This window comes from Magnolia sinica, chromosome 13 (genome assembly GCF_029962835.1).
Source record: "Magnolia sinica isolate HGM2019 chromosome 13, MsV1, whole genome shotgun sequence".
Lineage (NCBI taxonomy): Eukaryota > Viridiplantae > Streptophyta > Magnoliopsida > Magnoliales > Magnoliaceae > Magnolia > Magnolia sinica.
The window spans coordinates 10,222,936-10,249,153 of record NC_080585.1 but is presented as its reverse complement, the minus strand read 5'-3'; the positions used below and the strand labels follow the sequence as shown (position 1 = coordinate 10,249,153).

Below are 26,218 nucleotides of genomic sequence, written 5' to 3'. Positions count from 1 at the left end.
CTAAAATACCTCGCACTCATTTCAACTAAAAGCCAAGTGTGATTATAGATGAATTAGCAATTGTCGGAGCATCGACAATCACACTCTTGACTACATGCTTCTTCCCTATCGCCTTAAGCATCAAATCAATGTAATGGATTGCGCACGAGGTCCAATATAGTGTGTACTCCATCAATTCCTTCCCCAGCTTTGTGAATGCACTTCCATTTTCTGTGACGAGCTACACTACATTCTTTCTCTTGACCTCCCTCATCACCTCTTTCATTATCCCATATATGTAATTTGTGTTCTTAATTTCATTCGACGCATCAATGGACTTTAGAAATTTAGTTCCCCCTCTATATTAGACCATAAAATTTATGATGGTCAACTTGGTTTGCCTTGTCCATCCGTCACACGTCAACATGACTTCATTAGTTTCCCACAACGGTCTCAACTTGTTGATATAATGATATATCTCAGCAACCTCATTATCTAGGTAAGGCCCTATAATTTTATGTGGTGTAGGTAGCACCAGATGTTCGTACTCACATTGTACTTTAGTAATTGTATTCTTGAAGTGCACTCTCGTAACTGCCATAGCTGGGATGTGACCACATATGAAAAACTTGGCCATAAAATTTCCTACCCTCCTTTTCACATCCTCTCCACTCGATAGATCCTTCAATTGCTTCTGCTTACCTCCCTCTTTCCTATACATTGCCGGATCTGGAGGTAAATTTGGCACCTGAACACTACTATTGCGACGCATACCTAACCCTCAACCTCCCCTCCTACCACCATCACCCTCTGATTGTTGCCTCCTGCTCCATTGCGACCCCTTGCTCCACTCTCCTCACAAGCCTTCCACGTAGACATCTCGAAAGTTGCCTACTCGTTTTCCACCGCCTCATCTAGTTCCTATTCCACTCTTGTAACTATTCCTGAACGACTTGCCTACACTCGGGGTCCCCATTTCGTCCTCTGCTGCTATCCCAAGACCTCGGATCAGATGCGTGAACTTCTCTTGAACTCCCTCTCATGATTAGCGTGCTCGCCTCTCATTCTCACCCATTTATGCAATAGCTCTTTCATTTGTGTTCTCACCTCCTTTGGAATACGTGGGTAGTCGACAACATTCCGATACTCCCTCGCTAGGTGTTCCTTCAAATGGGAGACCCTACTGCTTTTTGACGCGTCCGCAGTAGTTGCACTTTGACCCATGTCAACAAATGTTCAGTTGCCTTTTCCAAACATTTTCTACCTATATGGCCACATTTGGTGAAAAGAATTTTAGGAACAACAAATATTATCATCTCAAATATTTTCACAAATTTTAATTACTTCTAAAATAAAATTTTAAATAATAAATGCAAAAATCACTAATATTTCTATAATGCATATAATTTATTAGCACATTGAATGTATTAATTGCTTGCATTAAATTTGTACTACAATCTGTGGTCCATTTATTTTAAAAAATAATTTAAAATATCTTTATTTTTGAAAATAAATGATTGTGGCTGATGTTAAGATCAACATACACTCATCAATACATAAATATAATGTACAAATATTGGTTGGACAGTGTAAAGTTTTTTTAGTATTTTAACTGAGAAGGTATTTTTTTTTTCTTCGAAACTTCAAAAAACCTCTATCAGTCTATAGATTCGCCTACAAGCACTTTCGCATGATTTCCACACTCTAATTGCAAGTTAAATGGATGACATCAAGAAAATTTTGATTTTTTCTTAAATTCCTCAATTGTCTCCAAGATAAAAAATCGGAGTTCAAAATCCATGATTGAGCATTCAAAACATGTAAAATCATGGATTTCTAACTTTTTTCCACATATTCTAAGAAATTTGAGCGGGAGAAAACCATGGTATTCTGTAATGATAATGGCGGCCATAATGGCTACCACCTTACCATTGCAATACAAGCCGTAACGGTCTTTTTAAAAATTAAAAAACAAAAATATCGGCCTCGTAATGGATCGTTATGTGTCATTTTTTGCGTAACAAGTGTTACAGCTTTTACGACCCCATAACATGTAATGGTTACCACCGTTACCATTATGTAACAGCTCTTACGACACACCATGGAGAAAACAATTTAAATTAACAAAAACTCACTGATTAAGTTCAGGTACCACATGCTCTCTGATCTTGTTTTCCTTACTTAAATCCTCCTTTCTCTCTTTAAAAAAATAAAAATAAAAATCATTGGTTGAATCCTTTCAGGAATGTAATCCCTCAAAAATTTCAGAGAAAATGTTTTCTTTTAAATTTTTTTTTGTGATTATTCTTTTATCTTTTTCCCAAAATTGGGCTGACTCACTGTTGATATCATTGGCATATATCGCATGTGTCAATGATATCGATCATTTTATACTGGTAATAAAATCAAAATATCACAATGTATCTGTACATATTCTGCAATGTATTGGACGATAAGGGGGTTTTTTCAACTTCCCCTGCTGTTTCTTTTCAATATCAGCTGATACTATCGATATTTAAGTCATTGGTGGAGATGTTCGAGTTACCAAGTATCTTGGGAGATCTGATTTATATTTATTATGACGAAGATGCAGACAATGAGATTGTGCATGGTGTTGAAGGCGAGATTTTGATGCTTCGCAAGAGCCTACCAATGCCTCAACCATCATAAGAAGCACTTTTCGTATTGCTGAGCACCTTAGATGCACCTTGATAGTGACTATGGACGGTTGGGCACTGCCGTGCTGACATTTGCCGGTATAGACGAGCCTATAGTGATTGCCTTGATCCATGTTGACAGGATATCAATGTTGGTTGACTTGCATCCAAGTTAAGACGACAGGGGGATCTTTGATAGTCTATGCATTGACATACATGAAAAGATGGTACTATGAAATTTGAAATTTCTGTCATTATGCTTGGGGATGAGAGACATGGGGCTTTGTCATGAATCAGGAGACAATGTGAGATTAATCAATGGTTGATGCTTTGTTTCAGGAGCATCCAAGTCACTGGTATATCTCATCGTCCATCTCTATAGATGTTGTGATCATGGTCCATTGAACAATGGTCTTTTGATGATTTGGGAGAGGAATGCCGTATTTGATTTGGATGGATGGTGGAACCCTTAATTGTGGGCTCAATGGTCCACACCCGGCACCTGGACTAACTTGAGCATGACGGCGAGTGAGGAAAAAAGTTGTCAACTCAAGGGTGAGTCCTCCCCAACTGAGGGAGTATGATGTAGGAGCTTTCCCATTACACATGCCATCCTCCGTTGTTTTTACAAGATTTTAAGATTTTCGTAAAAATTTATTTTGTAAGGCTATTTTGGTCAAATCTCTTTTGTTTGTTAGTCGTTAGTTAGGGAATTACAAAAGTTATTAGAGTTAGTTTTGATTAAGGGTTAACTGTGATTAGCAAACTAATCACCACGATTTGTTAGAGGTTAGGTTAGTTCAATAGGTACTATGTTTGGAAGATTGAAAGATTGAAAGAAGTTTTTGGAAATTCGAAATGAAATTTGAATTTCTATTTTGAGTAGAGCGAAAGAGAGAAGAAGAGGTGGAAGGGGTTCCCCCTTCTCTTACTCTTGTTGAAATTTGGTTTGATTGTTCCTCAAGATGCTCGTTAATTGCCCAATCTTCGAGGGTTTCTGACAGTCTTAGATGCTTGCCAGATTCAGATTCCTTTCTGTGGACGGCCGCTCTGTGGATTCGGTGCATTTCCCTCCTATATCATGTACACACGTATGTGAGAGAGCAGTACGCACATGTATGTAGGCAGTACGCAACACATGTGAGGAAGCAGTACACATGTATACGAGCACTACACACACATCAAAGGCATGGGAGAGAGAAGGGGGTAGGGGTCTGCCATGTTGCTTGAATGGAATCGTCTAGGTTTATTGAGAGAGCTGTACGCACATGTATGTAGGCAGTACGCAACACATATGTAAGGAAGCAGTACACATGTATACGAGCACTACACACACATCAAAGGCATGGGAGAGAGAAGGGGGTAGGGGTCTGCCATGTTGCTTGAATGGAATCGTCTAGGTTTATTGGAACCATTGATCTCTTCCTTGAATGAAATTGTCTAGGTTGATTGGAAGAATCGACCTGCTTGGTTGTCACATGCACAGGCTGTAGCCCAAAAAAATATTGATCAGTCCATCCTGCTCATCCTACCTTTATGAAATTCGGCCAGTGAATGTAATATGGTTCTCATTCTTTTGCTCGACATCTTTTTTGACAGTCCTGCACTATTGATGCGATGACTAATATAGTGTATAGTTAATTAGTCTTTGATTTTTTATTTTTATTTTTTTGTTTTGTTTTTGGCTGTTCATGTGGTGAGATCAATGCTTATGATCACCCTAGACAATTGCCATGTGCATAGCAGAGATGCTAGAGATGGATTAGTGAACAACCCTTAGTCTTGCCTGCACGGCCCACTAGCAAGCCTCATATCAATCAGATATACATAGACACGTGCTTGATAATTTTGTTTGATATTAATTGAGTTTTTTTAATCTCTTTTTGTTGTTGCATCTTATGTTACCAGCTCACCTTCCATGCTAGCTAGCAAGGATTCGAAAGCAGAAAGTCTTAGTCCAAGGGAGAGGGCTGTAAGTTATTTCAATCATTGTGTATTAGAAACCTTTGACAATAGGGTTCGGCTAGCTAACTTTTGTTGTTACAGGCCGAGCGAGAACGAATGGTTCTGGACATAAAAGTGAAACTGCAGGTTTGAAACTCTTCCGCATCATATTATGTTGTAGGTTTTAGGAGATACTCAGGGAATAGGATTCAATGAATATTCAGCATAATGATATGAATGGCATCTCGATTTTCTTGACATGTTGTGGATACTTCTATTCTTGATTCTTTTGCTTTAATCAAGGTAATTCATAATGGTAATGGTTGCTGCAACGGCCACTGCTATTACGATATGAGCCGTTATATGTGAGTGGGTTGGTGTGGGAAAAAACCTATTTCAGCCCCATAACCCTCGGGCCGTTATGGATCAATTTTTCCGTAAGTAACACATCACGGTTACCACCGTTACCGTTACGTAACTGTTTTGGAATACCTTGGCTTTAATTGTTTTACTGATATGATATTTGGACATGCAAGACATGCATGCAAAGGGAAGATTTTGTGGTCATATCTGAAGTGGTAGCCGTATTAGCTTTATATTCTATAGTTGATTTACCATTTCAGTTTTTCAATTAAATTCACTTTAACCTATGCTTTTTTTTTTTTGGAAAGGATAATTGATTATTGTGATGAAATTTCCTTTATCCATTCATTTTTTCAACATGCAAGCCTTTCACCAATTTGCAGACAAGATCTTGTGCATGGTGTCTTTTCCAGAAAATTGGTGAAGATTCATTAATTTCATTCAAGGGTATGTGGTTCCAAAGTTTGGGGATTTCTGATAGCCATGCTTTTCTGTTGGTAGAACACAATGAAAACAATTTGATGCTTGCTATTTGGAGTTATCTAGTTAGTGGGTCCTATTTGAAGGTTGTGTGAATTGTGAAATGTCACCATTCCTTAGCAACGCAATGAGGGCATGCAACTAAGTGGAATACATTGAACTAACCAAAGAAACGAAAGGCCTGTTTGGATTCATGGAAAGGAAAGGAAAGGAAAGAAAGCTCCATTTCCCATGAAACCTACTTTTTATTGTTTGTAAAGCATTTCTTTGTAGGAATCAATGTTTGAAGTATCAGTATCGCTACAAGTTTTGTTGGCCAGGGATGTAGAAACAATATCGATATCGCTGATAACTAGAAATGTGGGGAAACTTGGGGAAAATGGTGGAATTTTTCAGTGAAACTTTAGGAGATATTAAAATATCACATATTCGCATATTTAGGAATAAAAAATTTGCAAAAAGAATGCATGCATAATAAGTTTCCATATAATGGGGGCGTAAAAGCATGTGCTTTCGTAAGAAACTAGTCCAACCATTCCATCCATCCCATCTATCCATCCAACCTTCCATCCAAATATCCATCGATATTTTAAAATATCAACACATGATATTTTGCCGAGAAATCGTCGATAACTAGAAAGGAAATGAAAGACTGTGGTCTTGATATTGCCCACGTTGCGCACTTGCACTAACGATAATATTATGGTATGATCGATATTATTGTCGGCAATTTGAACATTGTATACAACTAAGCACCCATAAAAAACTGAAATGGATTGTTTTTTAATAAACATATTTTTGGCGGTCTCGATGGATTGGCAATATTATCTAAATATTGCCGATACATTAGCTATACAAGCAACACTTGGAATTTATACAGTTGAAAATATTGGCTATACAAGCGATACTTGGAATTTACATAGTCGAAAATATTGGCGATATCAATAGATTGGCAATATATCATCGATACTTGGAATTTCTAAGACTACCAGTGTAATCGGTATTGCCGAGTTGGAGATACGGATAATATCGGGGATACTTCAAAAAATGGTGGGAATTTGTTGGAAACACCATTTCTCACTTCCTCTTTTTATTCGAAAATCAGAAAATTTATTTTCCCGCCTCCAACCACAAGAAAGCGTTTTCCCATGATGGTTGGAAAATGGGTTTCTCAAGAGTTACACCTAAATGTGCCACCATCCATCTTCAATCGCCTCACAGGTGCCACATGTGCTAATGTGTCGTTTGATCCATCGTCAATCTTCTGTTATGTCCCACATGTGCTACTATTGGACATGTGCCATTGTGTCATATGTGCCAACATCAATCTTTTCTTGCACCCCACGTGTAGTGTCCCACTTTTGGTAATGTGCCACCATCTATCTTCTCTTGCACGCCACATATGCAAAGTGTCTTGCGTGTTAATGCGTCACATGTACCACAACCCATCTTCTCTTGCACCCCACATGTGCCAATCCATCTTCAAGCTCTCCATATATGCCACATGTGCCAATGTACACAAGTGCTACCATTTAGCTTCAAGTGCCTACGTGTGTCAATGAGTCAATAAGTCTCTTGCGCCACATGTACCACTTTAGAGCTTCAAGCACCTCACATATGCCACAATTCAGCCATAAGCACCCCACAACTGCCAGGATATATATATATATATATATATATATATATAGAGAGAGAGAGAGAGAGAGAGAGAGAGAGAGAGAGAGAGAGAGAGAGAGAGGCATGCTCACGTGCGCACGTTTGCACACGTGTCATGGGCGTCTAATCCAAACAGTCCATGTGATGTGGCATCCCATGAAACCCTAAAGGACCAATTTTCACCCTGATCTAAAACTCTGATGGGCCATAGCAAAGAGATGTAAATCAAGGGAGGAAACTGTTTTCTTTTTTCATGGCCCACCAAAGTTTTGGATCAAAGTAAAAGTTGGGCCCTGGGGTTTTCATGGGGTGCTGCATCATGTGGACTGTTCAGATTTTGGACTCTCGTCACGTATGATGAGTTTTCGTCACGTGCGAACTGGTGTGCAGCTGAGCATTTGGCTATATATATTAATGTTTTTCCAAACAACAAATTTGGAAATAGGTCCTAAATTTCTAGGAAATTTTTGTTGAAACACAAACAAGGAAAATAATGTTTCCTTTCCCAAAGTTTCCTGGAAATAAGGTTTCCCGAGAAATACTAATTCCTTTCCCATGCTTTTCACGAATCCAAAAAGGCCCTAAAGACAAAAGGGGGCATTCATGCGAATAAGAGGGAGAGAACATAGCTCAAAACCAGACCTACAAACTTAAATAATCTGTTAATAATAAAAGATCCTCAGGAGAAAAGTTCGTAGCAAGTATTCATATATAAAGAAAACCTTACTTGAAGCCCAAACAATCTAATCCTTAATCAATCTTGAATCTTAACCCTTAATCTAATAGTCTTTGGAATCCAGTTAGTGCATGGCTTGACTGTGATGCAGGACAATTAACCACTTGCTCGCTCTAAAAGCTCGAACTGTTAGAGTATGGCAAATTAATCCCTTTATCTCATATCCCAGGCCCCACATCTCATGGGTTAGGACCTCGGCCAAACTCCCTTCGTGGGCCCCAAATCACATGGGTCACCCACCTTGAGTGTGTCCCCACATCCCACAGGCCACCCTTGTCGAGCCCAGTGTGAAATGCGCATTAATCACCCTCGATGAGGAGTCTCGAACACGAGACCTCCCCCGTAGGCCCCAAATCACATAGGTCACCCACCCTGAGTGTGTCCCCGCATCCCGTAGGCTACTCCACTTGAGCTCGGTGTGAAAATGCCCCTGCATTAATCACCCCCGGTGAGGAGTCTTGCACACAAGACCTCCCTCTCTGATACCAATTTGATGCAGGACAAGTAACCACTTGCTCTAAAAGCTCGAACTGTTAGAGTATAGCGAATTAATCCCTTTGTCTCATGGCCCAGGCCCCACATCTCATGGATTAGGACCTCAGCCGAACTCCCCTCGTGGGCCCAAAATCACATGGGTCACCCACCTCGAGTGTGTCCCCGCATCCCACAAGTTACCCCAGTCGAGCCATTGTGAAATGCGCATTAATCACCCCCGGTGAGGAGTCTCGAATACGAGACCTCCCTCGTGAGCCCCAAATCACATGGGTCACCTACTTCGAGTGTGTCCCCACATCTCACAGGCTACCCCACTCGAGCCCGGTGTAAAAATGCCCCTGCATTAGACCGCCCCTGGTTTCTTTATGATTTTGGGCCATTTATCAAGTATCAAAATGTTGAAATGTCAAAAATTGTTATCCTTGGGTGGTCTATTGACATGCCTATCCAATGGGCCAAGGTTGTGAAAATTCAATGTTGTTTGAGCAAGTTATGGCAAAATTACAGATAATGTGTCAGGTTGTAATGGGATTTGAGGGTATTTTAGAGTTAGTCATTGTTATTAGTTATTTAAGAACGAAAGGTTAAGATTGAAAGAAATGAAGTGCTAGGATTAAGAAGAGGGGTTCTTAGTGTCTTATAAGACCAAGTTATTTTTAGGGAATTGCAGATTATTAATCACTCATACTTTTAACTGATTACATGCTCCCATAACTTTGTTTAAAGATCTCCTGATTTCGTTTTTATGTTGTGTTCTCTCCATTGAAATTTGTGGTCTGGAATTTGGTTGAAGTTGCTATCATATTGGGATTTTGGTCATCTAGCTGAGGATTTTGATGGTGTCAAGGGAGTACCTGTTGCCGATGACCAATACGGAATTGATTGCTCGAGCAAGCAGTTCAAGGTCACATAGAAGCTAGGCAAACTATTGTAGGTTGTTTTACATAAAGGGAAACTAGGGTGCAGATACAGATTTTGACAAGGAAAAAATGACATTGGTTTTTATTTTATTTTTATTCTTTTGGACGTCAACCTTTAGCCCTAATATGAGGTTCTGGATGAGATTTGTAATGCAAGAATTACCAAAATTAGAACATGGCTTGAGGAGGGCATCGTGGTTGTGGTGATGAATGATTTTGTTTGTTCTTACGAACACTGCTGGGGAATGGTGTAAAAGTTCTTTGATTGGGACAAGCAAGTCATCTTTGATGAAGACACGGTCAGGGAAAGATGGTGTAAAACATTGTGGATATGGCTTGTGTTTGTCTGCCATCATGAAATAAGAATCATGCAACAAACTGAGATGTCAGTTGAAGAATACTTTGCAGCAATGAGATAGAAATGGGAGGTATTAGAGCACTGTTAGCCTATCAGTTGTACCTTTTGAGGATGTGTTAAAAAACAGATAAAGCAACGGATAATTTTTGAATTGTTGGCTCGATTGATCTCAATGTTGAGATGCAGGAGTACAATTTTTTTTTTTTGGTTAGCTTGTTAGTACAAGCCCTGTTGGTTCACACTTCACTGTTAGCCACCCCCACTAGGGAATCGATACCATGACCTCAGTGTTGAAACGAGGTATCTTTCACTCAGTCTACCACTTGAGCTATGGATCAGGGTGTAGATGCAGGACACATAGCACACATGCTCTTACAGTTAGGATCATCCAATTGGTGTGGGTTTTGGTCATAGCCTTTCCAAGAGGTAGACCCTCAGTTTGATTGTTTGTAGGTGATCGATCAATGTTCACGTGTTTAGATTCTTTTTGCTTTTTGGCCTATTGGGTGATTCAAGAGCTGGCTCATTGAATTGAACTTTGGACCGTCTGAATCTTTAAGTTCACTGGTGCTGTCATTTTGAAGAGAAGCTCTTTAAATGGCTATGTTAAAGGGCATAATCATTATCGTTGCACTCATCATTGATGAGCTATTTGGGGTTCAGCTTTATGGATCCCGTTTCCTCATCATCATCATCATCGTCATCGTAAGTCGTAACCATCATGGCCTTTTCCCATCTATTTGGCATCGGCTGGCAATGGGCCTGGTAGCCCACCCAGCCTGATGAGCCTGACTCAGCATTGGGCTGGGATTGGGCTATGCATTGGACCATAACTTATAGTTCAATTGGTTGCACTTGAGACCACCTCATCATAGCATAATATCATGTATATACAAACCAATAAATCAATTAACCTATAATTGGAAATTGCTAGTTAGTAATAGTAGCATGCGCCTTTTAATTCATGAAACTATTGGAAAAAGACAACAGTTCCTCTACAACTAAGGTTGCCCAAGGCTCGGCGTGCCCAATAAGTAGTCGGGCTGACATGGGCTCGGTATGGGTGTGGGTGTGAGTTTGGCTTCTTTTTTTTTTTTTTAGATTGACTAATAAATGGACCATGTGTGGGTATACCTAACCCATACCCATACCACACTTGAGCTCAATTATGTATAAAAATAATAGATAATATATATTGCATGTATTGAAATAGTGGACCATTGTAGATACCACATTATCGAAACAAGACCACCTGATCTTGTTAACTGTAGTGGCCCCCGTTGGAGAGCAGCTACACAACTAAAGATATGCCATACAGACCCATGAATGGGTCATATCTATTTAGAGTGAAACAGGGTTAGGCCAGCACAAAAGGCAGGACAAAGGCGGTTGAGCTACAACTGACTCTGCACAAAGGCAGCTGTGCTTCAACCGGCTCTGTGCAGAGCCAGTGAATGCTCAGCCGGCTGCAGGTTTCATGTACTAAGATAAGCAACCAGATTGAGAAATTCCATTCTTTCCCCAAAACATCCCCTCAGTTAAAAAAAGAAAAAAGAACTACTGGGTGCCTTCTTAACATCAAGCTACTAGCAGGTGCAATTGGTACCTGGTGGGATTTTGATTTTTTTTTTTTTTTTTTTTTAAAACATACAGAAAGAAATACAAGTGATTAAAGTGTACCAAAAATCTTCTGATGCTTTCATGATTGTAACTGTCTTGTACCTGAGTCCTGACCTGAGCCCACATCCCATCCTGATGATACCATTGCAATCTTTGATCTCTTGTTGGCTGTTGCCACTCTTTTAAGGTTGCAATTCGAAATTCCTATAAATGGTTCTTTTGCAGCTGGCATAGTTTGCTTTTCTTGAACACTGAGTTGCTTTATATTCCCTACACAAAAGTGTAAAATAATAAGTGATTCTGTGAACTTTTTGGCAAATGCCACTGTATGGAGTAACAAAAATGAATTTTTGGTCTGTAAGTCTTGTGATGAATATTTCTGATTCTTTAGTGTGATAAATTGTTCATGGCTGAGCACCTTCTTGATTTTGAGTCAAAGGTTTCTTTGTTTACAGGGATTGTGGTTGCGTCTTCTGAAGCTTGGGGCAACTGATGACCCTCTTGCATCATTTGAGTATGGGACAATCCTTGGTATGCTTATGAAATGTCATCTAGTTTCTCAAAGTCTGCTATCAAGGCTTTCTTTTTGTGGGTAAGTGACAGCTTGGATCTGTTTGAGCTTCTGATACATTTGTCTCTTTGCAGCTCTGATCGAGTCCGATGCGGAGGGGATTGGAGGCAGTGGGTTTGTTGAATGTATCAGGGAACACATCCATTCAGTGTGTAACTCTTGAAATCACTGGTTTGAGTTCTTCCTGTATGTGTTGATACTTTCTGTTCTATTAACTGGAAATTTATTCTCAGGGATGGAGCTGTCGTCTGACTGATGAGCAGTTTATTGCGGTGAAGGAATTGGTAAGTTGATTAACTGAAATCGGGAAATGTATTGGCAAATAGAGAATTGATAGCTGAATTGGTGTTGCTTGAATAATTTAATTTAATCTAAATCAGATGTACTCCTATTTGTTAATTCTGTTAAGGAAATAGTTTTGGATCAACCATAAGGTGAATTATTTCTCCATATAGTTTAAGCAAAATGACAACATTGATGACCTACTATGCTTTTACAATATGTTTACATCACTTTTAAGTATTGCATTCTAAAGATCAGCGTGTCAGATCTCTCTCTCTCTCTCTCTGATTAGCAATGGTGGCTTCTTGAAAGGAAAACAAGAGCAGCATCATAGCCTTCTCCTGGCAATTCAGGGCAGGCTTCTCAATGGTAATTGGCAAAAGCTTAACAATTGGCTGCCAACTAGAAATCAACCTTCCTCTCTTACCCAGGCTCTTGGAAACCAGCCATCACAGAGGCTCACATTAACAGCACTCACATGCCAACATGGTCTCACCTGGTACTATCCCCCAACTCAACTATTACACTTTTTTTAAGCAGGAAGCTCAACTATTAACTGCAAAATGAAAGGGTAAGCAAGTGATGTAGGGTCATGAAGGAGCAGTTGCCAGCCACACACACATGGAGGGGCCATGCTCAAGGACATGCTGGTGGTTGGTTAGAAATAATGTGGATCCCAACGATTTGTGTTTTCCATACACCACTTGCATTCTAAGACAGTCATGCCCCATGCGGCATGCCATGCATTAGCCATACCATTACATATTCTCCTGACAAAGGGGAATTTGCTGACAATTAGGGCTTGAAGATGTAGTGTTAGACAAGCCCATTGAGCATGATGGCACATGCATGAACCACTAGTGGGCCAAAAATGGAAAGGACATGCCTGAGTGGTTGGTTGCACAAAATAGCGAGGAGACCATTGATACATTTTGTCCCAACACCAGTGACATGCTTGCACAATCATGCCCCTTGCTGTGTGTTACGCCAATTGTTCCGCATTACCCACAAGGGAAAATAAGTAAAATCCAAAACAAAAAACGAAAGTTGATTGTATGAGTTATGGAGCCTCATTAATAATGAAGGCCTTGTTACTCTCTAGCCAGAGATTCTACATGTTCATTTGCCTCCCAAAGGTTGTGGTGGGAAGATGCCTCTAGTGACTGACAGGCATTGTACTCTTAGCCAAGTAGGCTGCAATTTCATTTTCCTCTTAGCCATTGTTCGAAGTATCGGTATTGCTACAAGTTTCGTTGGTTAGGGATACAGAAACAGTATCAATATCGTCGATAATATCGTTGATAGCTGGAAATGTGGGGAAACGTGGGAAAAACGGTGGATTTTTCAACGAAACTTCAGGAGATGTTAAAATGTAAATATTTGCATGTTTAGAAATAAAAAAATTACAAAAGGAATGCATACATAACAAGTTTCCATTTAATGGGGCCTTAAAAGCATGTGCTGTTGTAAGAAATTAGTCCAACCATCCCATCCAGCCTATTTAACCATCCAACCTTCCATCCAAACATCCATCGATATTGCAAAATATCAACAACACATGATATTTCACCAAGAAATCATCAACAGTTGGAAAGGAAATGAAAGATTGTGGTTTTAATATCGCGCATGTTGTGATATTGATAATATCGAGATATTATCAATATTATCAATGACAAATTGAACACTTCATATAACCATGTGCTATTGCGCATGTTGCGATATCGATAATATCGAGATATTATCAATATTATCAAGTACAAATTGAACACTACATACAACCATGTGCCCATGAAAAAAATTTGAAATAAATTTTTTTCTAATAAACATAATTTTGATGATATCAATACGTTTGCGATATTATTGAAATATCGTCGATACACTTATGATACAAGCATTACCTAGAATTTAAATAGTCGAAAATATTGGCGATACATTGGTGATATTGATGCATTGGCAATGCAAGTGACACTTAGAATTTACATAGTTGAAAATATTAGCAATTACATTAGCGATATTGTTACGTTGATGACACTTAGCGATACATTGCTAATACTTGGAATTTTTTATACTACTAGCGTTATCAGTATCGGTACCAGCGTTATCGGTATCGCTGAACTCGAGATAAAGATAATATTGGACATATTTCAATAATATTGGAGATAATTCGAATGTTGCTCTTAGCCGAGTATGCCTCTAGTGACCGACAAGCCTCTAAGGACTAACAAAGGTTTTATATCTTGTCTAGTAAGGTTGGCTAATATCCACAGTATCGACCCGTCCTTCCTTGCTAAAAGAATTATATTAAGGGTATAGATTAGAATATTAGAGGAGCATTGGAATTTGTAGATCCCTCAACTTGGTTAAGATCTCAAATTTTTATTTATTTTTTTTTTTTTTTCTGAATATTGATGAGATTTATTAGAGGGAGTACTTGGCTCAAGAAACAGACAAAAACAAATCAAACTATTTACATCTCATTTAGGAATTAGGATTGACCACTCATTTGGATCATAATCCTTTATACAAGAAACCCAACGAAGTACATTCTTTTCGGCCCTCCTATAAACATCCATCTCCAATTCCCTTTTGTTTTGGAAACCCCTCCCATTTCTCTCTTGCCATCATCACTAACTTCCTTACCATATCTCCTTTTTCATTGAGCCACCCCCCGGCCAAGCTAATAAGACTCCTACGATGGAGCCCGACATTACCCAAGGAGTACCAAGGAAAACAATAAACTTTTCGCACACCTTTTGGGCGAAAGAACAATAGAAAAAGAAGTAATCCACCGGTTCCTCCTCCCTCATGCTCATCAAGCAACAATTAGGAATTACTAATTTGCTATCGATCTCTTTTTAAGATTGTTGATAGCATGGATCTTGTTCCTCCTCACTAACCATGTGAATAGCACTACTTTAGGGGGGACATTGCTGGATAACATGAAAGACAATGCACCGCATTCTTCACCCTGTAGAAGGATTGGACCAACCAGCAACTTGATTTTTCTTGTGACCACACAATGGAGTCTTTGGCACCAGGGCTCATCTTTAGCTGATGAAGCCATTCCAAGAGACGAATAAGCTCCATTGCTTACTCATCTGAAAGATTTCTTCGGCAAGGAGGAGTCCACATACCAACTCGTCAACGTGTTAAGAAACACCGATCCATGGCTAGAGAATATGCAAAGGTTGTATTGACCTTATTACTCTTGTTCTGGAACATGCTTTTAATGCTTCATGGGTTGTTGATCAAACCATATCAACACATGATTTTGAGTGAGGTCTACAAAGACCCCTTGATTCTCTCTCTCTCCCATATTTCTTTTGTTCCTTGTGAGGAAAAGAAAAATTGAAAGAGGGGAGGGATTGTGCCCACAAAGACCCCATGGCTCTCTCCTTTATATTTTTTAATTTACAAAAAAGAAAAAGTGGAAAGCAATAAAAAAGTAAAAGAGAACTTATCTTTACACTTGCCTTTCTTCTCCTCATCGATTCCAGAAAAGGGGGCTCTGCACCCTCTCATCCTTTTATGCTCCCTAAAACCACTGCCTCCCTCCCTCCCGACCCCTTAACTCTCAAACTCTCTTGCATCTCTCTCTTTCCTCATGTGGAAAAGAAAAATTGAAAGAGGGGAGAGAATGTGCCCACGAAGATCCCATGAATCTCTACCTCCCTTAACCCCTTTTAATTTCTAAAATAAAAAAGGGAAGTAGGAAAAAAGTAAAAGGGAACTTATTTGTACACCTTCGCTTCTTTTTTTCTTTTTTTTTTTCTTTAAACATTTGTACACCTGCCTTTCTCCTCATTAATTCCAAAAAGGGGGCCTCTTCCACACCCTTTCATCCACATCCCCCAAATACCTATAAAACATCTTCCTAATTACAACCCTTGAAGTGGTTGCTTTCCTTTGGCCCTCTAAAAGACTGCATGTAGTCCCTTCTATTTATTTTTTGTCAACTTTGTTGTTCCGTTCTCTACACAAGGACCACAAATCGGAAAGCAGTGATAGTCACCATAGAATTTTCTTTCTTTTCCTTTGATTCCCCATTTTCCATGCTTGTGCAACAACTTCACTTGTTGCAAGCATAACCATCCCATATCAAAGAGGCCCATCAAATGCCTCTATAGATAAGAGGTAAGATCACAATGGGTGAAACCCTCCTTAAGGCAAAGAGAATATGCATTCTTGATGATCATATTCCTTCTGAGATTGTCGATGGTCAATCATCCAAATGCAACCACACACACACACTTTCTCTCTCTCTCTCTCTCTCTCTCTCTCTCTCTGGGTTGGGGATCTTTCCCCATCTTTTACAACTTGGTGGAATTTCATTGTAAAAAGGCTAGATTTTCTCCCTTATATCTCCATATATTATTGACACTATGGGGTGGTAAAGATGTGTTTGTATGGAATAAAGAGAAGTCCAGCCTCTATTCCTTCTACAGGTCAATCCTTGGGACATCTTCAGGAGAGTATAAGGGACACAATATTTTTATTTGGTGTGGCTTCCCTTAAGGTAGTAGCTTTGGCGTAGCTGGTGAGAAGGAGTTAGGTGCTTACAATTGATAATCTTCGAAAGAGGAAGATGGTGATCACCAATGTCTATATGTTGTGAATGTAGAATCAATGTTTTTAATATTAGTATCGACGCATGTATCGTACCCTTGGGATATTGAAACATGTTGGGTATCACATGGGAAATATCCCATGTATTGCGTAATGTATTGCCGTTTTTAGGAAACATTGGGAAATTGGTTGGATTTTTCAATGGAATTTCAGGGGATGGTTAAAAAAAACATTAATACACACTTAAAACTCAAAAGATTACAAATTTTTTTATTACACATGATTAGTTTCCTTTATAGAAGGCCTAAACTATGCATTGTTTTACAAAAGTGATACATCTATATTCAAAGTCAATTCATATAAGTTAATGGAAACACAACCAATACATTCAAAAGCCAAATTTGTCCTATAATGTACAATGCATGTATTTTAAAAAAAATATTTTAAATTATTTTCTATATTTTTTAAAGATTAAATTTATTTTTGAAAATAAATAATTGAGTTTGGCCAATGTTAAGATCAACATGCACTCATAAATACATAAATATAAGGCACAAATAACATCTGGTCAATGTAACTTTTTTCAAAATTTTTTAAATTATTATTATTTTTTTTTCAAAAATTCCAAAAATTTCCATCAATATGTAGATTAGCATCACTCACATGATTTTTCCTCAAGTGCAATTTGAATGGGTGAAATAGGGGAAATTTTGGATTTTCCTCAAATTCCCCAATTTTTTCTAAATTCAAAAATTGGATGTTTAAATCCATGATTGAGCATATAAAACATGCAAAATCCTTGATTGCTAAATTCATTTCACAGATTCCAAGTAATTTAAATAATAGAAAATAGCTTAAAATAGCAAAAACTAATTGATTGGATTTTTGGTAGCACACGCTCTCTAATCTCGATTTTCTCACCTAAATCCCTTTTTCTCTCAAAATAAATGAAAATGATTGGTCAAAATCCCCTTAGTAATTACTCTTAGAAAAAATTTCTAGAGAAATCGGATTTTCGTGGATTCTTTGGCAAATTTTCCAAAATTTTCAGAAGTGGACTGATGCAAACACGATATCGTCAATATGCGTCGGTTTGTGTGGTACGTATCAACGATATCTAGGAACTCACAATATATTTTTAGAACATTGCACATATCGATATATTGTCGATACTTTGCAATATAGATACTGGGAAGTTTCCCAATTATAACCCATTTTTATATTGGCATTGTATGAATAAGGAATTCGTTGGCCATCTCTTTGTTAATTGTCCCTTTGCTAGTGAGCTCTGGGAGATTTTTTTAATATATATAGAGATTTTCGGTATGTTGTCATGGGTGATGCCAAAATCTATTGATGGCCTCTTTCTATCTTGGCATGGGGGTAGGATTGGGAACAGAGGGAGGATGCTATGGAGACTGTCCTTATTGGCAGGCATTTGGGCCTTATTGGGAGAGTAATAACTTATAACTGGTGTTTACGATGGGTTAGTTTCAAAGGTACTTAAGAGGGCATAATTGGATGTAATGGATTGGGAAATACCATCTTTCCTTATCTACTCTTTCCATTTAACACCAATATCCAACCTATAGAGCATAGATTGTGGAAATTACCAATCTATGTAGTTGTACACGTTCTTTGGGTCTAGTTTGTAAACAAGACTGGGTCCCCTCTTTATGCCTTGAGTTTATGCATTTGTGTGAGATCACCGCCTTGTCAATGATGCATCTTCCATTTAGGAAGGCCCTTTGGGAATGAGAAATAACCCTGTGAAGAGCCTTCATATAATTGCATGAAGTGTTAAGGGAAATGGCGATAGATTTGGGTGGTGTGAGGGGAAGTGTCTATTTCAAAATATTTGTGAGTATAAACAGCTAGGAAACAAGAGCGAGTGTGAGCCCGAAGTGTGATTCGAAGCGGGGGCTGCATCTCGGTAGAAGGTTCATTCAACTTAATTTGGATGCAAGGATCTCAACAAATATTTTTTAAGGGCTTCCGATGTGATTGGTTAGCCTAAAGTCTTTCAAGCACACAACACAACCCTTCTTGGGGAGGGAGAAAATGAAGGGACACATGGATAAAACTCAAGACTAGTTGGGTTGTCCCACTATACGACCCCTTATATATTCATCCAAGTGGGCCGTATAGTCGTACGACCCACGTACACAATCATTAACACTCCCCCTCAAGCTGGAGCATAGATGTTGTCAATGCCCAGCGTAGAGTAAATATGCTCAGATTAACTACAGGCAGGAGCTTTGGTGAACACATCATTAAGTTGACGATGAGACCAAACATACGGTGTAAAATTTTTACCACTAAAATCCTTCTCACATATGAAATGACAGTTGACTTCAATATGCTTGGTCCCTCATGATAAACTAGATTGTTTGCAATATGAGAGGTTGCTTGATTATCACAAGATAACTGGTAGGCTCAATGCAAAATCCATTTCCTGTAACAGTTTCTTGATCTACATGAACTCACAAGTGATATGAGCCATTGCCTTATATTCTGCTTTAGTGTTTCATCGGGCTACAACACTTTACTTTTTACTCTTCCATGTGACAAAAATTCCTCCCACAAGTGTGCAATACCTCACAGTGGATCGCTTATAAATGGGGGAGCCTACCCAATTTGCATAAGAATACCTTGCAACTTAAAGATGACTATACCTTTTATATAAAATTCTTTGGCCCGGTGCTCCTTTAAAATATCGCACAACCTGAACAAATGCACGTTTACACCATGTGAGGCACCCTATGGGCCTGTTTAATTTTTGAGGTAAGAGGGAAATACCCTTGAAAAAGGTCATTATTACCTTTCCCCTGTTTGAAATTTCAAATGCATTTTCATCTTGAAAATTGGTCCGAAAAAGTTGACTTACATTTGTGGACCCCACTGTGATGTGCATGACATATCCACACCGTCCATCTGTTTTATTAGAAGATTTTAGTGTCTAAGTCCAAAATTGAGACAAATGCAATGCTCAAGTGGCCCATACCACAGGAAACAATGGCCTTAAACATCTGCCATTAAAAGTAATTTTGTTTATTGGGCCCACATTAATGTTTATTTGTCATCTAACCTGTTCAAGAAGTCATAAAAACATTGATAAGGGGTAAACACAAATATCAGCTTCATCCAAAACTTCTGAGGGCCACATAAATTTTTATACGGAAGCATTCAATTTCCATTGTTTCCTGTAGTGTGGTCCACTGGAGCTTTGGATTTGCCTCATTTTTGAGTTCATGGCCTAAATGAGGCTGATGTATAGGATGAACGGTGTTGATACATCACGTACATCACAGTGGGCTCTATTTCATTTGGCAGCCATCCTCGGTTTTAACGCCAAAAAGCTAAGCCGTCAATGTCGGCATAAGAAACGATGCAGTAATTACCTAGTAAGTAATTATTACCCATTTACCAGGTAATTACCTCTTTCCTCAAAAATCAAACAGGCCCTATGAGAACTAATAAATTAACTTACCACACTTATAGCACATGATATATCTGGTCTAGTGATTGTTAGGTAGACAAGTTTTCCGACCAATTTTCTCAGTTAGATATTTTAATGTCTTTGGTTGTAAAAAACACTTGGATCGATTTAGACCACTGGAGATAATTTGGTCAATTTAGTTTTATAGAGGTTATTTGAACCCCTAGAAAATTAGATGGATTTAGGAACTCAAATCTTTGATCACACTTCATCTCTATTAGAAGAAATTTAAGAGAATACCACAATGCTTACACAAATGAGGGCTGACTCTTCCAGATATAAAAAACAATCCAATTACATGCTCAACATGATGTACATACCACACTTAAACAATTAGGCTATACCTGTACATGAGCGAAGTGATGATTACAAACACAACATTCACCCTCTCACATGTAGATCATTACAAAGGCTTGGCACCAAAAAGGAAGAAACCCTAGGTTTCTTAGAGGAACTTCAACACAAGGGAGATATGAAGAGCAAAGAGGAAAAGAAAAAGAAGAATTTACAAGATAGAAAAGGTAGAGGAGAAGAAAGTTGTGTAAATCAGAATAAAATCTACTCTAATACCATCTAGAATTATGTAGAAGTGAAAGGAAATAGAAAAGAGAATGGAGAGAAAATTAGGGCTATGCCCCTTTTCTTCTTTTTATATTAAGTAAAAATGTAAAAACTCCTAAATACTCCCCACTAACTTACAATATGACATGTGTATAGTGCACCTAACAGACTAAGTAAAGGGTCACATAGACAAAACTCAAGAGTAGGTGGGGGGTACCACTGTTTGGCTCCTCATTACATTTATCTAGGTGGGCCATACAGTCATACAACCCACATCCAGAATCATTAACACCTATAATACTGGGAACTTGTCTTTCCATTAGTGGTCCTCACATTTGTTACCATTCCCACTAACTTGTACATATCTTTAATCACGTCAATATATCCTCTTGAAAGTTGAAACCCCGTTCTTTCCCAACATCCACCAGACTAAACACTCTAGTGGGCATGCCGGGTAGACTTCTGTGGCATGAAACGAAACTGATTTTCTAATATATTCTTCTCATGCCATGGTCTTTTTGCCCAATCACTTTATCTGAAAGTTTCATACTATGGCTCATAAGTTTAATCCCGCGATAGTTAGTGCAGCTCTCTGTCTCCTTTATTCTTATAACTATGTACAACGGTACTTTACACTGTGGTGATCAAACTGATAATGGATTTTCCTAACTCAAAATAAATTCTGCAAAAATGCTTAATATCAGTCTAAATTACATGAAAAATCATGACCTTGTGTCCCATGTTTGTGCATTCTCGAAGTACAACATCTGACCCTGTTGCTGCTGTCAAGCAGTGCAGATGATGTCTGCTGTATGGTCCTAGTGTAGAACTCAACAGCTACAACAGATGTTTCTTTAGCCTGGTTCTTGGTTCTTTGTATCACTTGATATTCCCATCCCAATTGGAGTTCACCTTGATCTTGTGTGGTTACTTTTCTTGATGGTGTCGGCTGACCAGTCCAGGTCGCTTTGTCTGAGAGTTATCACTGCTGTAACGGTTGATATTATCTGTGATTATCAAATGTGACAAAAGCAACAGATATTTGTTCATGTTTTTCTATTTTAGCTGTCAGCTAGTAGGCATCCTCTAGTCATCATCATCAGCATCATCATCTAAAGCTTATCCCAACTATTTGGGGTCGGCTGCATCAATCTCGTTCCACCAACTTTGAAAGGAGAAACATCACTACAGGGTTACCAGTGGTGAAACATCATTTCAGTACATAAACATGGAATGCTGATACAGAAAGCAGGATTTGTGGTAGCTGACTAATATGGATATATATTTGACAGAATACTGTGATTATTACTATCAAATGGTTGTTGTGGTTGAACCCTTTCCCTGTCTGTTATGGCCAAAGTCTCAGCTGGGTCTGACTTAAGCTATTAAAAAAATAGAAAGATAAGAGGAAACATCCTAGTGAATGTAATATTGCAGAATGCCTTTTTCTAATTCCTGTTCTGATGACCTTTGCATCATAGTGATTGCACACACAACTTTGACATTACCTTCCATTCACTTCCATGGCATGTGTATGTTTGCTATTTATTACATTATGGCTGAATTTTAAATTTCCTTAATGGGGAGAGTGATATGTTTTATTTAAATTGATCTATACTTCAGCTCAAAACAGCAATCAATCGTGCCACCTCGAGGAATGACATGTCAACTGTTAGAGATGCACTGGAAGTATCAGCTGAAATGTATAAGAAAGACTCTTGTAATTCTTCAGATTATGTTCAGCGGCATCTTCTTGCTTTGTCTATCTGGGATGAATTGCGGTATGGGTTTACCGTTCAATATGTTAGATATACAGTTTGAATGGAGCAACTTCATTTGGATTTAGTATGCTTGTATGCATGAATGGGAAAATGGGAATCTTTCTTTTTCTTTTTTCTTTTCTATAATTTAAAGATTTGGGGGGCTTCTTTTGCTTTTGTGTCCTGAACCGATTTTTGACATGAAATCAGACATGACTTATGTTACCTCAACTCAAATCAGTGCCTTTTTGATAGTGAATATCAATTCACCTATGAATTTAATTGTAACTCACATGGAATGGAACATCTCTGTGAGTTCACTTTGCTTGTATGCACACAGAGGAATGATTCTCTCAGCTATGGGTTGCTTCTTTTAATTATTGCATCCTAAACCTTTTTATGAGTTAACTTGATTGAGTGCCATATGGTTTAATTTTTATCTGCAAATGTCAATTTGCATGTGATTCCAATAGATTACTATCATTTTCTGATTTAATCAAGAAAGAACGAAAATATGATTTAAACTAATATCTAGTTTTTGTTTCTCTGAGGCTTTGAGTTGATGATGTTAGTTTGTTTGCAACTTGTTTGTTGTTGCAAGACTGAGAACCAGGTGGAGCATTCATTTTGAGAATAATGCAGGAGATGTCTTATTTTTACTAGATATAATAGTTATCAAAAGAGTGAAACGGATGTAGGAAAAGGTGAGAAACATTGATGTTTGCATTGGGAAATGGGTTCCCTGATGAATAGGTGTCTGACATCGATAGTCGGTGTTAATGGATGTGGAGGTTTGGGCCGTACAGTGCACGTCTAGCCTTTGCTAGCCCTTGTTTTTAGTCATTCTCATAAATAAGTTATTAGTTGTTTAAGAGGGTTTGGCACTTGTTGGGTATATTTACTTTTGTTATTAAGGGCAGTTTTGTCATTTTCTTTTTTATTAATGAATATGAGGGGAGAGGGTGTGGACATCCAACCATAACTCTCTTTCTTCTCCCAACTCTCTCTTCTTTCTTCTCTCTGTTTACTTTTTAATCTACAAAACACCCACCCAGGCTTTGTTAACACTAGGAAACTCTGACATTTTGCATGTATGTTCTCTTATTTAATGCTTATTTTTAACCGCCAATACAATCTGCTGTGGCAGTTCTATCTAATTCTGTGTCACTAATCTGAGTATAGATCCATAAGTATTGGAATGCTCTATCAGAACCGTAGCGTACGCAATGCATTTTATTGTCAATCTTGTAGTCTTTAGACCTGATGCTTTTTCACCAATTTCGAATGAAAATACAATATTCTAATACCTTTCTAATAGTTGCGAAAGAATGTCTGTTCTGGTGAACTCCATGCCTTCTTTCTAATGAAAGTACAATATTCTAATTTCTCTCTATAATTGTTGTGAAAGAATGTCCATTCTGGTCAAATCCATGCATTTTGTTTTGTTCATTAATTACAATAGTAAGTAGCCCTTAGAACATGCATGCTCTTATATCCATTGGGCTGGTAATTTGACATCTAAGTGTTATGAACATTATATACTCTGATACGTTAAGTTAATTAAAATGAAAACGGGGAAATTATTTTATCTAGAAATCTGGATCCTTCTAATGGTGGCAACTGCATTTATAATTACGGTTTCCACGATGTTCATCCAAAGAATGAAAAAATATTGGCAGTTCCACACCATATTATCTCTCATATTCAATTGAATGTGTGCTATAAGAAATTTATATAATCTTCTTGTAGTTTTTTTTTTTTGCCTTCCGTTTACTATATGTATGCTCATGTTGCAGCTTTTGGGAAGGATATTTTGAATATCTAATGGAACGTTCCTCAAACAAGTATGTATGCTATTCTTTTGGAAACACAATTTTTTTTTTTTTGTTCTTTTCCTGCTACCAAAATACTTTCTCACTGTTATAGTTTAGGCATTGTTTTTACATTATATTCAAATTTCTTTCCTTGGATTGGTGTCTCTACATTCTGAGGGTCTTGTTCTTCCATCAACAACTTTGTATGATACTCCTATGACATTCAGTAATTTTCGTTTTCATCAAATTTTGTGGTTTCCCATGCTTTCTTGTCTCAATTATCTCTTTCTTCATTTCAAGGCTGATGAAAGTATGCACTTAACCTTACACTGCGTCACTGACTTCATAAAAAGCTACTCTGCACCCTTCAATTTTTGTCAAGTGAAAGTTTATGTTATCTGACATTTTGTTTCACAATAGTAACAAATGATTTCTTTCTGGCTCATGCTGTTGCATCATCATTATTTTCTTCGCCTTTTTAATGTTAGATCTCACATAAACATCAAAGAACATAGGTAATAGGAATGACCTTACTTGTATACACCAATTCCTTTACTCAAAAAATGGGTATTTTAGATGCATAGCCTTGATTCTCTCTCCGTATAATAAATTAAAGAAATAACTTCTTCGCTTGGTCCCTCTTCGAATCTTATTATGGACGCCAAGTTTTGTTCAAAAGCTACTGATGGAAGGAGCATCTTGGTCATGTTTGTGTTGGATTATGTTATCCATTATCTTTATGGATCCCTTGGATGAGTCTTTCTTCTTTTCAATATAATCTTCACTACCAATAAAAAAAAAATGTCTTTCTAAAAGCATTGTGAAATGTGTTGGAAGTCTTCAATGTGTTTCCTTGAAATTTAGAGTTTGTTGGTAAAACCAGATGACTGGAGGTGTATACAATAGTCAGGCTTGTGGTTCGCTCCTTTTGTCATGAACTGGGTATGTGAGATCTATTTTTTGGATCATTGGCTTTGCTAATACTGTATGTTCTTGTTTGTTCATCTGGTATTCTTCGCTGCTTAGGAATTACTTTGAGGGCCTTTTTAGCTTTCCAATTACAATGGTAAATGGCTGCAAATGGGTAAATGATTATTTACTCTTGTAATTTTGTGGTGGAATCACTTACATTTGGCTGCAGTAATGATTTTATTACATTGTTTGTTTCACTCAGAAATCACTGTAAAAATGGTAGTTTTATAGTGTGAAAATGTAATGATTACAATTTACTTTACGTACTTTACAAGTGTATTTCACTCTCGATTTATGAGCCATAATTCCTGTTTAAACAAACACCAGAAATGATAGTGATGTCTCATTTACTTTGCATTTCATAGGAAATTGAAAAAACAAACAGGCCCCAAGAATTTTGATAGATTTCGTCATGTTATCTATATGATAATATTTATTATCTTCACATTGGCATTCATTTATGCTGGCTTATAATAATAGTAATAGCTGTTAATTTCTTATATGTTCGAAATTGTTACAATGATGATGATATGTTCATCTAGTCCTTTTTTGTTGAACTCCAACAGAATATTAGGTGGAGCTTTTCCTTTTTGTTTTGTTTTGTTTTTTTTGTTTTTTTTTTCTCTCTTAGTGATTCGAAAGAATCTTATTAAACAACAATCTATCTGGTGGGGATATCTATATGTCGGCAACTAAGATTGGTCATTATCTTTGATTGGTATAACTGTTGGCTAAAGGTAAGCTACATGCATACACTGTCTATATTTGTCTGTTATTAAGATAATATGTTAATGGTGGTTAGAAGGGAGAAATGTTTCACCTACATTGACTGGGACTTGGGAGAGAACTGCTAGTCTTTTTGAACTGTGGTTCTTATTTTCCAAATGATAGAATCAACATACTCAGCTGGGGTTTTCATTGAAATTCCAGTTCGGTGCGCCTGGATTCCCTGCATAGAAATTATTACATAGCAGACTTTCACTGA

The 26,218-nt window shown here is 37.9% G+C and overlaps 1 protein-coding gene across 4 annotated transcripts in view; it reads left to right on the top strand.

Annotated features, from left to right (window-relative positions):
- LOC131222755 (DENN domain and WD repeat-containing protein SCD1) overlaps positions 1–26,218 on the top strand; it is a 96,043-nt gene that overhangs the window by 40,897 nt on the left and 28,928 nt on the right. For 3 of the 4 annotated variants that reach the window (XR_009160178.1, XM_058217933.1, XM_058217932.1), the window contains exons 13-19: positions 4,545–4,608; positions 4,683–4,727; positions 11,664–11,739; positions 11,854–11,927; positions 12,013–12,063; positions 22,311–22,468; positions 24,244–24,291. Coding sequence is in view for 3 of the 4 variants with exons in the window: in XM_058217933.1 (XP_058073916.1) it covers positions 4,545–4,608; positions 4,683–4,727; positions 11,664–11,739; positions 11,854–11,927; positions 12,013–12,063; positions 22,311–22,468; positions 24,244–24,291 (516 nt within the window). In the remaining variant the exon portion in view is untranslated. The remainder of the gene's footprint in view (positions 1–4,544; positions 4,609–4,682; positions 4,728–11,663; positions 11,740–11,853; positions 11,928–12,012; positions 12,064–22,310; positions 22,469–24,243; positions 24,292–26,218) is intronic. The other variant, XM_058217934.1, reaches the window with a different exon arrangement.